This window comes from Dreissena polymorpha, chromosome 9 (genome assembly GCF_020536995.1).
Source record: "Dreissena polymorpha isolate Duluth1 chromosome 9, UMN_Dpol_1.0, whole genome shotgun sequence".
NCBI classification, from domain to species: domain Eukaryota; kingdom Metazoa; phylum Mollusca; class Bivalvia; order Myida; family Dreissenidae; genus Dreissena; species Dreissena polymorpha.
In genome coordinates this window covers 37,808,282-37,823,908 of record NC_068363.1, presented here as the reverse complement: position 1 = coordinate 37,823,908, position 15,627 = coordinate 37,808,282, and the positions used below count along the sequence as shown (strand labels likewise).

Here is a 15,627-nt window from a genome sequence, read left to right as displayed (position 1 = left end):
CCCAATGGTTATGGACGTGAAGATTTTGAAAGTTTTCACAAAATAGGCCTTATATAAGCAAATTTTCAATTTTGTGACCCCCGGGGCAGGGTCAAATTTGACCCCAGGGGCATAATTTGAACAAATTTGAAAGAGGTTCACCCCAGGAACATTCCTGAGAAATTTCATCAGAATTGGACCAGTAGTTTAGGAGGAAAAGATATTTAAAGGAAAAGTTAACACACGGACGCACGGAAGGACGCACGCACGACGGACGCAGGACCATGACATAAGCCCCACTGGCCTCTGGCCAGTGGAGCTAAAAACTGAATCCCCCTGGTAGCCATGTTTTTCAATGGTCAGGAAATATTTTAAAACTCACCCAAGATATCATTTAAACTAATATGCCATAGGGTGGTGCCAATTTCAACACCAAGGGTGTGACTTAAACTTTGTACAGGACAACATTACAAGGTAGTCAATAAATGTCAAACATCTAGTCCACTTGATTTCAGAGGAGTACACTTTAACAAAATATAAATATAAAGAGAAAAAAGTTATTCCCTTGACAGGCCAATTTTAACCCCAGGGAAATGATTAAAACTCGGTAGAGCACCACAATATGATTAACATGAAAAATATTAAGCTTCTTGGCTTTAGCCAAAAAAAAGCCATTCCAATTAAGTTTCACGTAAATCTGCAAAGGAATTCAGGAGGAGAAGTTGTTAAAAGAAAATATTAAGACACCCATAAATGGACAACAGACTTCATGGTATCCAAAAATATCCCCATGTGCACAGGTGAGCTAAAAATGTAAAGTTGTCAATCTGTTAATACATGTTCTAAATCACCTAACTCGTGATATCCATGCGCGATTCAGAATAATATAGGGGTAAAATTTGAAACAATCACTTGATCATCAAACATTTCTGTATTTGTAAACGTCCATCTGCAGTGGGGTTTTTCCACCATTTTGGGAATGGCAGTCCCTTAGGATTGGTATAATCGCGGTGTTTTGACAACAAGAGCACAGCATAACGGGTGCCATGCTCGGCTGCGAAAGCTTGTCAGAAATTATTATTATTATTATTTTTTAGAGGTCACAGTGACCTTGACCTTTGACCTAGTGACCCAAAATGGGTGTGACGTGTAGAACTCATCAAGGTGCATCTACATATAAAGTTTCAAAGTTGTAGGTGGAAGCACTTTGATTTTAGAGCCAAAGTAAAGGTTTTAGCCTGACGCCGGCGGACGACGAGCAGGCTATGAAAATACCTCGGGTTTTCTCCAAAAACAGCCTTGTCTTGTTTTTTTTGCTCACAAATGCTTCAATGAGAATAAAAGTGTTTTAAAAATTAAATTTAATAAAGTGTTTCTTGTAGAGCTGGATGAGAGATTAACTAAATGTTAATCTAAAAAAAATTTTTTTGTATAACCTTGAATTGGGTATTTTTCCCATGGGAATGGGGCCTGATACTGGCCCTGATTTTGTACCAAACAAAAGACTGATCTGTACACTCACATGAAGGCTGGCCTGGTTGAGCTGCTCCTGAATGTAGTCCAGGGGGTGTTGTGTGGTGTGGGGTGTGACATGGAGCGGCTGTGGGGGCGGCTCCCAGTCTTTAGACTCCGCCTTGATCTCTGTCTTGACAGACGAGGGCGGAACTGGCACACCTAGACAAAGAAATTCATAAGATTTAGGATCAAATAGAGATATAGGGAGCCAATTGTGACCAGGGGTCTCGTGAGTGGGCGAAGTTGTTGATTTGTCGCCGAGGGAATATTAATTTTGCACATTAATTTCATGAAGGCGAAGTAACATCATCCCCTTTAATTGATTTACTTTGTGCCAGACAGTGATTAAAGTCAATTTAATATGGAGCATTGGACACAGGAGGATTCTCAGCCATAAGTTGCCCCATTAACAGGTCATGCAAAGTTGAACATTCAAAAGAACAGTCTGGAGCTTTTAATTTAGACTTCTTAAAAATGTTCATAGATGATGTCTTCATTTTGGCTATGTGCTGGCTACAAATAACTATGCTTAAGCAAAGTTAAATGGCCCATTATAAAAACAATACTCAAGAATGATCAAATGGGAAAAGGTTACCTACATGTAGCACTAGCAATAAATATGGGACTCATTTACAGGTCAGATATGGAATCCCTGCTGTAAAATGATAGTTTAAATGAATTTTTAATTTAAAACAAATGTTTGTAACAAAAAATGAATTTTATTTAATGTTGAATTGCTTAAAGTGAAAATTAACAAGGAAGTAAAAAGATTCTGAACAAGAGATGTGTTCGTCCAAAACACAAAGCCCCCTATTGCGCCGCTTTGATTTTTTTAAAATTTATTTTTCAACTTTGACCTTGAAGGATGACCTTGACCTTAAACTTCCACCACTCAAAATGTGGCTTTATGGGAACACCGCTTTGAATTTTTATTGATTTTTTGACCTTTGACCTTGAAGGATGACCTTGACCTTGAAGGATGACCTTGACCTTCAACTACCACCACTCAAAATGTGCAGCTTCATGATAACGCCGCTTTGATTTATTTTTTTACCTTTGACCTTGAAGGATGACCTTGACCTTGAAGGATGACCTTGACCTTCCACCACTCAAAATGTGCCGCTTTTATTTTATTTATTTTTTACCTTTGACCTTGAAGGATGACCTTGACCTTGACGGATGACCTTGACGGATGACCGTGACCTTGAACTTCCACTACTCAAAATGTGCAGCTTCATGAGAATGCCACTTTGAATTATTATTTTTTGAACTTTGCCCTTGAAGGATGACCTTGACCTTGAACTTCCACCACTCAAAATGTGAAGCTTCATGAGATACACATGCTGCCAAATATCAAGTTGCTATCTTCAATATTAAAAAAGTTATGGCCAATGATAAAGTTTTCGGACGGACAGACGCCATTTATTTGACATTTGACCTTGAAGGATGACTTTGACCTTCAACTTTCATCACTCAAAATGTTCAGCTCCATGAGATACACATACATGCCAAATATCAAGTTGCTATCTTCAATAGTGAAAAAGTTATGGCCAATGTTTAAGTTTTTTTCGCACAGACTGACTGACATACTGACACACTGACATACTGAGGTACAGTTCAAATGCTATATGCCACCCTACCAGGGGCATAAAAATTACTGGTTTGTTACAATTGAAGTTTATTTGATACACCTGGTCAGGAAAAAAATAATTAAAAGTACCATCATTATCAACAATCAATGGGAAATAAGAACAAGAGCTGTCAGAGGACAGTGCGCTTGACTATTCGAGTGCTTGACAGTTTAACGTAAGCCATCATGGGGAAATTGTTAATATTCAATAATTTATTAGATGATCTTTCAAAAATAAAAAAAGGAAAAAAAATATTTATTTTTTTTATTGGGGGGGGGGGGGGGTGAGAGGGGGTATAATGTGGGGTGTGGTCATTTAATAAGACGATCTTTCAACAAAAAAAAATGAAAAAAAAAATTGGTGAGGGGTAGGGGGGGTATAATGTGGGGTGGGGTTATTTATTAGATGATGTTAAAAAAAATGGGTAGGGGGAAGTTGGGGGGTAGGGGGGTGAGAGGGGGGTATAATGTGGGGTTGGGTAATTTATTAGGTGATGTGAAAAAATATTTTTTTTTGGGGGGGGGGTTGGGGGGGTAGGGGGTGAGAGGGAGTATAATGTGGGGTGTGGTAATTTATTAGATGATGTTTAAAAAAAAGTTGTTTTTTGGGGGGAGGTTAGGGGGGGAGGGATTCTGGGTAGGGGTGTGATGTATTGTTTGGGTGGAATCCATTTTGGTATTCAGGTAAGTTTTGTTTTGACAAAGTAATAATAAAATGTGCTAATAAATAAAGAAGTTATGGCAATTTAAGCAAAATGTTCAATTATCTAAGTGTAAAAGAGGCCATTATTATGTCAAAATGCTTGATACAGTGGTTTGCTCTTGTTTATAGGTTGGGGTCATGTTGGTAAACAAGTATGAAAAATATTAAAGCAATATGTCAAATGATATAGGAAATATTTGGGGTAGTACGCAAACTTTAACATAGATTTATCAATAATATGCATATTCTAAGTATAAAAGGGGCAATAATTCTGTCAAAATGCTTGATACAGTTGTCTGCTCTTGTTTATATGTTGCGGTCATGATGGTTAACAAGTACGCAAAATATGAAAGCAATATGTCAAGGGACATTGAAAATAGTTGGGGTAGTACGCAAACTGTAACATTTGCTGCATATTCTAAGTGGAAAAGGGGTCATAATTATGACAAAATGCTTGATAGAGTTGTCTGCTCTTGTTTATAGGTTGGGGTCATGTTGGTAAACAAGTATGCAAAATATGAAAGCAATATGTCAAGGGACATTGAAAATAGTTGGGGCAGTACGCAAACTTTAACATTTGCTGCATATTCTAAGTGAAAAAGGGGCCATAATTATGACAAAATGCTTGATAGAGTTGTCTGCTATTGTTTAAAGGTTGGGGTCATGTTGGTAAACAAGTATGCAAAATATGAAAGCAATATGTCAAGGGAAAAGAAAATATTTAGGGTAGTACGAAAACTTTAACATTTGCACGCTAACGCAGACGCCAACGCAGCCGCTAACGCAGACGCTCACGCTGGCGCCGGGGTGAGTAGGATAGCTCCACTATATATATTTCATATATAATAGTCCAGCTAAAAATGTATGTTTTATACACTTCACATGTCTTATTGTATAAAACAAGTGAAGAGTTGATTGAATGCTGAACAGAAACCACTTATCCCTTAAGCTGCCGCAAAATATACGTAAAACTCAGATCTATGACGCAAATGTACCATTTATCCCAAAGATTTTACCAATTCTCCCTATTTTGGCTTTAGGGAGAAGTGACTTCTCCCTAAATTTTAAGCCTAGCTAGACCCCTGAAATTTGTGACATCTGAATAGTAACAGACAAGTTAAATGTTCAGAAACCACTCAAAAAGTGAACATGAAATTGTAACCAATCTGCAATTTTAAACAAAACTAGTGACCTGAAAATCAATATGGGTCATCTGCGAGTCACGATCAATGTACCTATGAAGTGTCATGATCCTAGGCAAAAGCATTCCTGAGATATCATCCGAAAATCATTTTACTATTTCGGGTCACCGTGACCTTGACCTTTGACCTTGTGACCTCAAAATCAATAGGGGTCATCTGCGAGTCATGATCAATCTACCCATGAAGTTTCATGATCCTAGGCGTATGTGTTCTTGAGTTATCATCCGAAAATCATTTTACTATTTCGGGTCACCGTGACCTTGACCTTTGACCTAGTGACCTCAAAATCGATAGGGGTCATCTGCGAGTCATGATCAATCTACCCATGAAGTTTCATGATCCTAGGCGTATGCGTTCTTGATTTATCATCCGGAAACCATTTTACTATTTCGGGTCACCGTGACCTTGACCTTTGACCTAAAAATCGATAGGGGTCATCTGCGAGTCATGATCAATCTACCCATGAAGTTTCATGATCCTAGGCGTATGCGTTCTTGAGTTATCATCCGGAAACCATTTTACTATTTCGGGTCACCATGACCTTGACCTTTGACCTAGTGACCTCAAAATCAATGGGGGTCATCTGCAAGTCATGATCAATCTACCCATGAAGTTTCATGATCCTAGGCGTATGCGTTCTTGAGCTATCATCCGGAAACCATTTTACTATTTCGGGTCACCGTGACCTTGACCTTTGACCTAGTGACCTCAAAATCAATAGGGGTCATCTGCAAGTCATGATCAATGTACCTATGAAGTTTCATGATCCTAGCCACAAGCGTTCTTGAGTTATCATCCGGAAACCACCTGGTGGACGGACCGACCGACCGACAGACCGACAGACTGACCGACCGACCGACCGACATGTGCAAAGCAATATACCCCCTCCTCTTCGAAGGGGGGCATAAAAAATCATAATGCAAACCAGCCTCTAACATCATAAAATGAAGTTACAGGCATACAAATAAAATTATTCATGAACTTTCTGTCATGGCAGTGTAAGCATGTTTTAACAGTCATCTTATGGTAGTGTAAGCATGTTTTAACATGCTTATTATGAATGAACCTTGCTCAGGAAAAACAATGTATGTGTGTACAGGGTTTTTGTCAAACCATTTTGGAAAAAGAGTCTGGTCAAATTGGGATTGTTTTAACCAATAAAAGTGGCAAATTTGGGAGTTATTTATCAACAAAAAGGACTAAATTAAATTTATATATTTTGTAGGATGTTTAAAAAATAACGTTGAGATATACAATCTAATAATAATAAGTCATAAGAGACTTCTTTCTTATTACAAAAAAAAGAGTTTTTTTTGGAAATTGGGATTTTTTAATAATTTTGGTTTGGGATCAGGTCCATTTGCTTTGGGATCGGGTCTGTTTTACGGTCTTTTTTGCATAGCAGAAAACCCCCTGGTGTAAAGTGTTTTCCCTTATTGGCCTGTGCAGTTTGCACAGGCTTATCACTGACAACACTGTCCGCTTTTATGGAATTTTTTGTTGACAAGAAATGCCACATTCTAACCTTGTTTACGTGGCTGTGGTGGAGGGGGTGGGGGCAGGGCCTCAGGTTCTACGGTGACATTGGTGAGCACCCCGTAGATGGCGATGGTAAGGGTGGTATACCAGCCCCTCAGGATCAGCCCGTCCGTGGGGATCTGGCAGGATAGAGACAATAAAATATAATATGGAGTTCGTTCTGGGAAATCAAGGCTTAATGCGCATGCATAAAGTGTCATCCCAGATTAACCTGTGCAGTCTCGACAGGCTAATCAGGGATAACTTTTTCTGCTTTTGAGAAATTTTTTGTTGAATGGAAGTCTCCTTTTAACAGAAAGAGTCATCCCTGATTAGCTTGTGTGGACTGCACAGGCCAATCTGGGATGACACTTTACACACTTGCATTAAGACCAGTTTTACCATAACAAGGCTCAATGTATAAGAGATAACATGTTGTCTATCATTTGAAATTTAGTTTGAATCCATACAGTCTAGTTTACTATATAGATAATCAAGTGATTGGCTAGTTTAATATATAGATAATCAAGTGATTGGCTTATTTGGTCTTCATAGATTAGCCTTTGCAGTTCACACATACAGTCCAACCCCTCTTAAGCAGCCAGTCAAAGGAAACAGCCAAATTGGCTGCTAAAGCCAGGTGGCCTCCTAAGAGGGGGTTGGGTCATAGGGAGTCTGGAGTTGATGAGTGCATGGCCAACTGTTCAATTTTTGTATAAACAAAATGGTAAATATGTGTACATGTACTAAACAATGAATAGACTTAAAATAATTTTATTTCTTCCTTTCTAAAATCAGCTATACGACAACATTTTCATTAAAAAATATATTATATTCATCTTTCTAATCATCATCAATAGCTTCATCATCAAAATCAAGTCAATGAAAAAGAATCATTCTCATGATTCATTGTTTACACAATGCGCGTTGTATGGCCCCAATGCACTTAAGATGGGAACAGTTGTGGATCAGTTATGCGTGAATAACTCCCGTGTCACTACAAATCGATAATTTAATCGGTTTATTGCAGTTCTATGGCTTTAAAAACCTACCACACGAATTGGTCCCGACAGTGATCTCCTTCACGATAAAATCGTGGCCAGTTACTTAAAAGACTGATAATAGCAACCGGGTGTAATCCTCCTGGTAATCGTGCTTTTCATGCATAATATTATAAAAAAACATTTTTTCGCCGCGTAAAGGGTTTTATCAAAATTAATATTGAAATCATTGTAAATATAAAACACATATAAATGTTTTGTTTTATTCCCAAATGAGAATAATAATTTGTAATCCGAAACACACTCCCGATTGTTTAATGTTAACGAGACGTTTACAAATTCTAGCATCGTGTATTTCCTTTGTCCCGACAAAAGCGCGCTAAAATTATGCCCCAATGTACAATGTCACGCCATACCCATGGTTCAAAAGCATGCGTGTATTGATTTTTGGATAAAAACTTTGTAGCACAGAGAACATGTAGATCAGTTGATTTCAGTTAAAAGTTTTGTTGTTCTTTTTAACTTTCAATTAGCCGATAATTGTCATAAATGTGTGCTTGAAATAGCATGAGCTTCAAATAATAAATTATAAATTAAGAATCTCCTTTCCAGTAATAATAGGTGATATTCGCACGTGCGGAAACAAAAAGATCAAACGGTCGCATATTGCTTTTAACCCGATAACCCAATAATCCGCGCTAATTAATTGCAATTTGCAAACTGGCTGTCAAAATGTTTATCACACATCACGCTTCAGTACTACAGAGCCTAAACTGCAGACTGGAAGTACGTATCGATTTTTTCGCCGTTGCGTCTGTGTAATTTTGCCAATTAACATGACTGACTTACTTGCGCGTGACCACTCATATGGGGGGAATTAAACATTTGGGATGCAAAATTGCTGGCCCCTGGCCGGAGAAACGGGGTAACCGCTTAAGAGGGGTGCATTATATAGTGTTTATCGACGGTCGCGGCACAGACCGGCCGCCTACACGGGGTGACCGGCGATGAGGGGTGACCGGAAGTAGGGGTTGGACTGTACTTGAATTTGGTTAAAAGGTTAGCTCAATATTTAGATAATGAAGTGATTCGCTTCTTTGGGGCCGTAATTTTGCCCTATTACCCTTGTAAAAGGTTAGCTCAATATTTAGATAATGAAGTGATTTGCTTATTTGGGGCCGTAATTTTGCCATATTACCCTTGTAAGCAAGTATATATTTTCATGCTATAAAGACTTTAAAATCCTCCTATTGTAAGGTTAATTTGGTAAAAAAAAGACTAAATTTGGATCCAATGTTGACAAAGTTTGAAACATTTTTGTATAGGCTTCCTCCTATTTTCATTTTACTAAGTTTATGGGTTATATTATTTAGTTTTTGCACTGAAGTATTTAATTATTTTCATTTAATAAAGTGAAAAATAAAAATATATATAAACAAGAGAATACCAAGCAATATTGTCCCCTACCAGTGAAACTCCACCATTGTCAGTATTTTTTTTTAAATATTTGTTGCCATAGCAACCAGAATTCTTGACGTAGGAACAAAATGAAATGATGTGCATAATCTCCATATTGCCATCTATCCATGTTTCAAGTTTCATTAAAAAATATGATAAACTTTTAAAGTTATGCAGGATCCAGTACAGTGTGACAGACAGACTGACTGACAGACAGACAGAGCGCAAACCATAAGTAACCTCCGGTTTCACCGGTAGGGAACAAAAACAACAACATAAACTTGATGCCTGTCATCAACATCTCGAGCCAAATGTCTTTAATGCTCATTATCATTACACAATAGTGTATTTATATTAAAAACGTGTTCTTTCCCATCGTCTAGAAATATGTGTTTTGTAATGCTATTACTGAAAATGGAATGAAATGCATACAAAAGTCATGTTAAGTAAAGCTATCATTTAAAAGGCTGGAATGTCAAATGTATGGTGAAATGACTGTCAAAAAGCAACGTTACCTGAACATCTGTTCCCAGCTGAATGTCTTCATTTGCCTTGTAGTCCAATCTGAAACACCCACACATGTGCTATGTATTGTATTTGAACATCTGCACTTAGGTAAAATTAAACTGATGTACATTTATTAAAGAATCATTCAACAGCCTTTGTTCCCCAAACTATTCATAATTTCAACTATACAACAATAACAACTACTTTTATTAAAGCTTACTTTTAGCTACTTAGAATTGCTTTAAGGAATCAAGTTTAGTATTATGCATGTTCATTTCCTTGTGTAGCTGAAGACAGATCTTACAATTAATATGTTTGCTCAGTAATTAACACTTTTTTATACCATGTGATAATAACAATTCATGATCATATTACCCCGTGTACTTACAATCCAAGTTTTTCAAATGTGGATGCATTCGGTTTGCTGAGGTTATTGACAAAGAGTTCCAGCTTAAATCGTGAAGGATTTGTGGCACTAAAAAGAAAATGAAAGGCTTTTAGATTAATATTTCATTTAATCAAAGATGGTAATGCACATGTTCAAGAGGTTTCTTACCATAATCTTTGTATCATCAAAGATCTCATTTCCATAATAATGCAAATGGGCATTGAGTTACAATAAATTGCCATACAAACAGTTATAAGATATTAATGCTGCCATTATAAATGCAGTGAAATGAGAAACTATTGAAACATATTCCTGTTCGTTTAGCAGTGTAATATATATTACTGAAAACCTATTCTCAACTTTGAAGCATTTTTTAGCATAACAAAAACAACACAAATTTCCCAATTTTAGTCAAACATCACAAATTTTCCCAATCCCAATCCAAAGGGACCCAGCCCCATTTTCGTACCCCAGTCTGATGCCCCCCGGGACTCCTGCCTCCACTCTGGTGTTCAGTGGGATGATGCGCACTTCTCCTATCACCACTGGCCGCGGAAACTGTACCAAGTCTAAGTTCAATTCCTGAAAACATTCATTTTATACTTAAATATTCAACAGCAGGTGGCATTATGACATCTTTTATTCAAATTATTACAATATTAAATGGAAATGTTAAGAGTCATTACACCTTTTAAAATAGACTTGGCAAAATACTGTTTCTAAAATCTACAGTCTAGTTTATTGTTGATGCTTCTGATGAAGAGTGCTATTTTTAACATTTTGAGGTTTTGAAACAAACCAAGAAAATTATTTCTTGGGAGGTTCACAATCATTCCTGCAGTCTTTAAATTATAACCATCAGTGACGGCATCACTTCCCTTGTAAAGGATAATAACAAAAGCACCGCATAACGGGTGCCAATGCTCGGCTGCGGGTGCAGTTTTGAATAAATGAAAGATTGTCAGATTTTTTTTTTTTATAGGTCACAGTCAGTCTTTGAAATTAGCTTTGAAAAGTTACATGCCAGTCGGGCCAGTTACTTAAGAATTTTTACATGCCCAACATATTTTTAACATGCCCGAACTTTTTTAACCAAACATATAACAAATCAGAACATTTTAGCACTTAAATGCTACACATAGTAAAGCAGAACATTTGTTTCAATAGTAGTACAATGACAGCGCTAATCAGTCACTAGAATAAGGACAATCAATCGTTACACGAGTGCTCTTGAAAAGAGCGTTCTCTGGTGTCCTCATACCGTTTCTTGGCTTCCTTTTTCTCTAAATCATTGTCAATTTTCAATTTTGAAGTGCTTTACTGGGCTTAGCCCCATCAACATACCTTAGATACTGCATAGCCCTATCTCGACAATGACATTTGTTGACTTTGACAAAAACGGAAGCGTATTACTTGACTGATATAATAAATTCAAAAAGCATCTACTAGAGAAACTGTCAATAAGAACCGAATGTGACCGAAATGCATCAGTAAAAAAACAATAATGATGACATGCACAAGCAGGTGCGTGTTGTTAAACCAATCAAATTTCATTGTTTTAAAACTTCCGGCAAGGTGTTTGTTCACAAAATTGAAAAAAATATATGCAAATATCAAGAACAACTTACGATTTTTTTCATAAACTGTCAATTGGCTTCAATAATTTACATGCCTGGCGGGCCACAAACGTGAATTTTGTATGTGCCCAGCAGTAATTGCACTCGCCATGGGCGATTGGGCATGTGCTAATTTCGAAGACTGCACAGTGACCTTGACCTTTGACCTAGTGACCCAAAAATGGGTGTGGCGTGTAGGACTCATCAAGGTGCATCTACATGTGAAGTTTCAAAGTTGTATGTGGAAGCACTTTGATTTTAGAGGCAAATGTCAAGGTTTTAGCACCACGCGGATGGCGGACGGCAGACGCCTAGCTGGCTATGACAATACCTCGGGTTTTCTCCGAAAACAGATGAGCTAAAAAGACAAAACTAAATGCACAAGACATAAACTGATTGCATCTTTAAATTTTTTTAACAACAAACATTTAACTTCTGATTGGATGCCCTGAAAATATAAAAAAGGACAAATATAAGGCCTTCAAAAAAATAAGGGTCGGTAGGTCTGGAATATTTTCATTTTTTTTTACTGTAGGAAATGATATTAACTGGTGGCAACAGTGTGAATCAGATATGCATCAATAACCCCATGTCACTATCAATCGATAATTTCAGGTGTTTATTGCAGTTTTATGGCTTTTACCTACATGTACAACATGAATTGGTCAGAAAAGTGTATTTCTCCGCGATAAAACCATGGCAAGTTACGTAAGAGACTGATGATAGCCAACCAGTGTTATCCTCCTGGAAATTGTGCTTTTAATGCATAATATTATCAAAACATTCTTTTCGACACGTAAAGCGTTTTAACAAATCAATATTTAATTCATAACAAATATAACACAAGTATAAATGTTCCGTTAAATTCCAAAATGAGAATAATAATTTGTAATCCGAAACACACTTCCAATTTTTTAATGTTAACACAACGTTTACAATTGCTTCCAATATAGTCATCATGTATATTTTCTGATAAAAAAAACTCGAAAATTATGCGGCAATGTATAAGGCATGGAAAGCGTGCATGTATTGATTTTTTTATACAAACTTTGTAGCGCAGAGAACATTGAATTCTGTTGATTTCGGTTAAAAATTTCTTTGGTATTTTTTAACACAATTATATTGTGAATAATTTGATATTTCCTCTAAAATAATTTCAAATGAAACACGCCGTATCTTTATCGTTACGGTCTTTTAGTTGAGTATTTATTGAAACAGTAATTGTACTGTATACTGATTCAAGAGAACATCTGGACGGAACTGAATTAAGTGTTGGGTGTTATGAGAACACGCATAGCACGTCTACTGACCCGTTGTGTAGACTGCTGTCTGCGGTGTTTGGACAAAAGAGATTAACATGTGTGAATGCAACTCTGCTGATTTGGTCCATAATTACCAGCAATACATTGTTTTGAATGTGATTATTTTAAATCAATACATTTGCGATTTAAATCGCAGCCAAATAGTGTAAAACACGATTATTATTATTATTTTTTTTTTAAATTGCAATCGGGGGTAAACTGACAGGGTCGGTCGGGTAACCTGAAACAAACATGTTTTTTTTAGACCTAATTAAGAAAAGCAGAACACAGGCAGTGTTTCAGATTGGATCGGCCCTTCGGATTTTGTCCGATAAAATTTGATATTGACCTAAGAAATTAATTTCAATCGGACGATCGGGCTGACAAATAAACCGTTCGTCGGACAATTTGACCGGTACATTTCTGTAGCAATAAGTCAAGTCTTTTGGACGATCAAATCTCGCAGTATCTTGTTTATTTTGTCTACAATACAGGCGCCTTAAGAATATAGACATGCTTCGCAATCATACAGATGCTTCCGAATTAATGTTCGGAATACTTTGCCTTTTATCGTGCACAGTCGTTTGTTTCACATGGTCGCTCGCTTAAGAAATAGTTCAAAATTCATTAATCTGGCTTTCGGAAGCTTAATTTTGAAGGGATTTCAGTGGCATTGATCTTTCACGGTTAAAGCTTTCAACCTGCAAGCGACATTACCTGTAAAATGGGTTGGAAATTCATCGACGTGAACAGAAAACTAGCAAATTAATGATGGGGCCAATTGATTTGTGCACATGCACATTTTGCAAGTTTAATTATTTCATAAGAAACTTGACACGTTGCGTATTTCTTTTACAGTTGACAAATTATGTGTTAACTCGCTACCTGGCTTCTGTTATTTGCCATTTATTGATGTTAACAACAGCATGTCAAACTGGCAAATAGCTGCCAACTATCATCACACCTACATGTACCTACACAGAATATACCACTATAATTTACCCTCGTTTCAAGCAACTCTTACCTAATTTGGTATTAACAGTTCAAAGTGTGACAAACACCTTTAATGTGTCAGCCGACATCAAGCTTGCGTCCAATTAGAGACCTTATTTTACTACTGTTATTTTAATTAGCAACCAAAATGCCCGCCGTACCCATGCCTTCTGTTATAGACAGGGTGGCTTTAATAATCCTACCACACTAATCGGTATATTCATCCACAAAAACAATCATGGCTAGTTACTTAAGACTGATGATGACAAGCAGGTGTAATACTCGTTGATATTGAGAATTTCATGCATAACTCAATTTTCTAACCAAACACACTTCCGAATTAAATGTTAACGCGACGTAAAAAAACATCTGTGTTTCAAATTGACCGTTTTCATGTATAGTGTATAGTTGTTGCATCCCCATGATAGCGAGGGTGTATTGAATTGTGTGCTCTACGTCGATATATCAAATTATGGAAATCAGCACTAAGCATGGGTGAGTAAGTTTCTGTTTATATGGTTATTTATTATAATGTCTGACAAAATAAATTGCGCTTCGACAGGAGAATTATTGTCTAAGAGTTTTGAAACATGAAACAAGTTAACAGTGTTCTACTTGAGTAAATCGTATTCATATTTACTGTTGGGGAATGTGTTGCACGTGTAAACTTTTGTGTGTGTAAATACATGACCATAACGTTACGACATCATTTCATCGCTTGGCTAAACTACTACATATGTATACCAGTATACAAGGCGCGCGTTCTCATTGGTTACTATCGATGTTAATGAACCGCTTGCCTTAACTCCGCCTACAAGGCTGTGCACTAATTGCGGTTGCAGAGCAGAGAACAATCAAAATTGTCGGCGAAATGGCGATTGCTTTCATCTTTTGATCTAAGCCTTTATTGTTTGCTAGTTGAGTGGATAATCTTTAACAGCAGTCAATCTATTGCTCTGATAATAAACTGATATCGCAATAAGCGTCATCGGTGACTTCATGACATGTGTTTTGTTTTCTTTCATTATAAAATTGTGTTATGAATCTTAACAACTACTGACAATTACATAGTTAATTTTATTGGTGATTTATTATGTTCAATTTATCACTTTAAATATAAAAGTGAATGTTTTGCAATTCTTTCATTTTCCCCATAGTATTTATATGTATTATTTCATTATTTGCAGATTTTTTGTTCTCAAAAATATGTATTATTGTTAAAGACATCCCCAAAGCTGCTTTAACAACTGCCTACACACCCCTTGACTTCAGTGTTATTTGAAGTTATATGTTATTGAATAAGTATTAAGTTGCTTTCTATCAATTTTACCTTAAATAAACTGTCCGAAAGTTTTTTCGAAATTTAGGACAAATGTCCGGAAAAAAATAGACCATTTAGGACACCTGTCCTGTCCTGAGGAAAGTGGGACCAATCTGAAACACTGCACAGGGTATACAGACAAACAGACCCTAGTTCAAGTCCAAGTAAAGCTTGACAGTTATGACCAAAGTTTTGCAACCTGAATTGGTTTAAATGCAACTCAACTTGAGACTTTGAATGAAGCCACAAAAGCTCAATAAGATAAACAAACACTTGAAAAAGAAAGAAAACAACTTGGCAGAATAAAACTTTTGTAAAGTTGATGTTTAGATGAGTTTCTTCGCAAGGAAGAATTAGATAAGGACGAATTATATGAAATGTATGCAAAATATTTTCTGTCATTCTATTACCTCTGCATTATCATGCGAAAATGTGTCAAAAAACAGCAGATCCATATTTTCCTGCCGGTTTTCCACCATTTTGGAAAACATAGCA

General features: G+C 36.7%; 1 protein-coding gene across 3 annotated transcripts in view; it reads right to left on the bottom strand.

Annotated features, from left to right (window-relative positions):
* The window catches only part of LOC127845197 (protein virilizer homolog), an 85,686-nt gene extending 70,059 nt beyond the window's left edge, over positions 1-15,627 (bottom strand). For all 3 annotated transcript variants that reach the window (XM_052375947.1, XM_052375948.1, XM_052375949.1), the window contains exons 1-6: positions 15,543-15,627; positions 10,371-10,483; positions 9,902-9,988; positions 9,522-9,570; positions 6,555-6,687; positions 1,502-1,653 (exon numbers count right to left, since the gene is read on the bottom strand). In XM_052375947.1, coding sequence (XP_052231907.1) covers positions 1,502-1,653; positions 6,555-6,687; positions 9,522-9,570; positions 9,902-9,988; positions 10,371-10,483; positions 15,543-15,623 — 615 coding nt within the window. In that variant the 5' untranslated portion in view covers positions 15,624-15,627. The remainder of the gene's footprint in view (positions 1-1,501; positions 1,654-6,554; positions 6,688-9,521; positions 9,571-9,901; positions 9,989-10,370; positions 10,484-15,542) is intronic.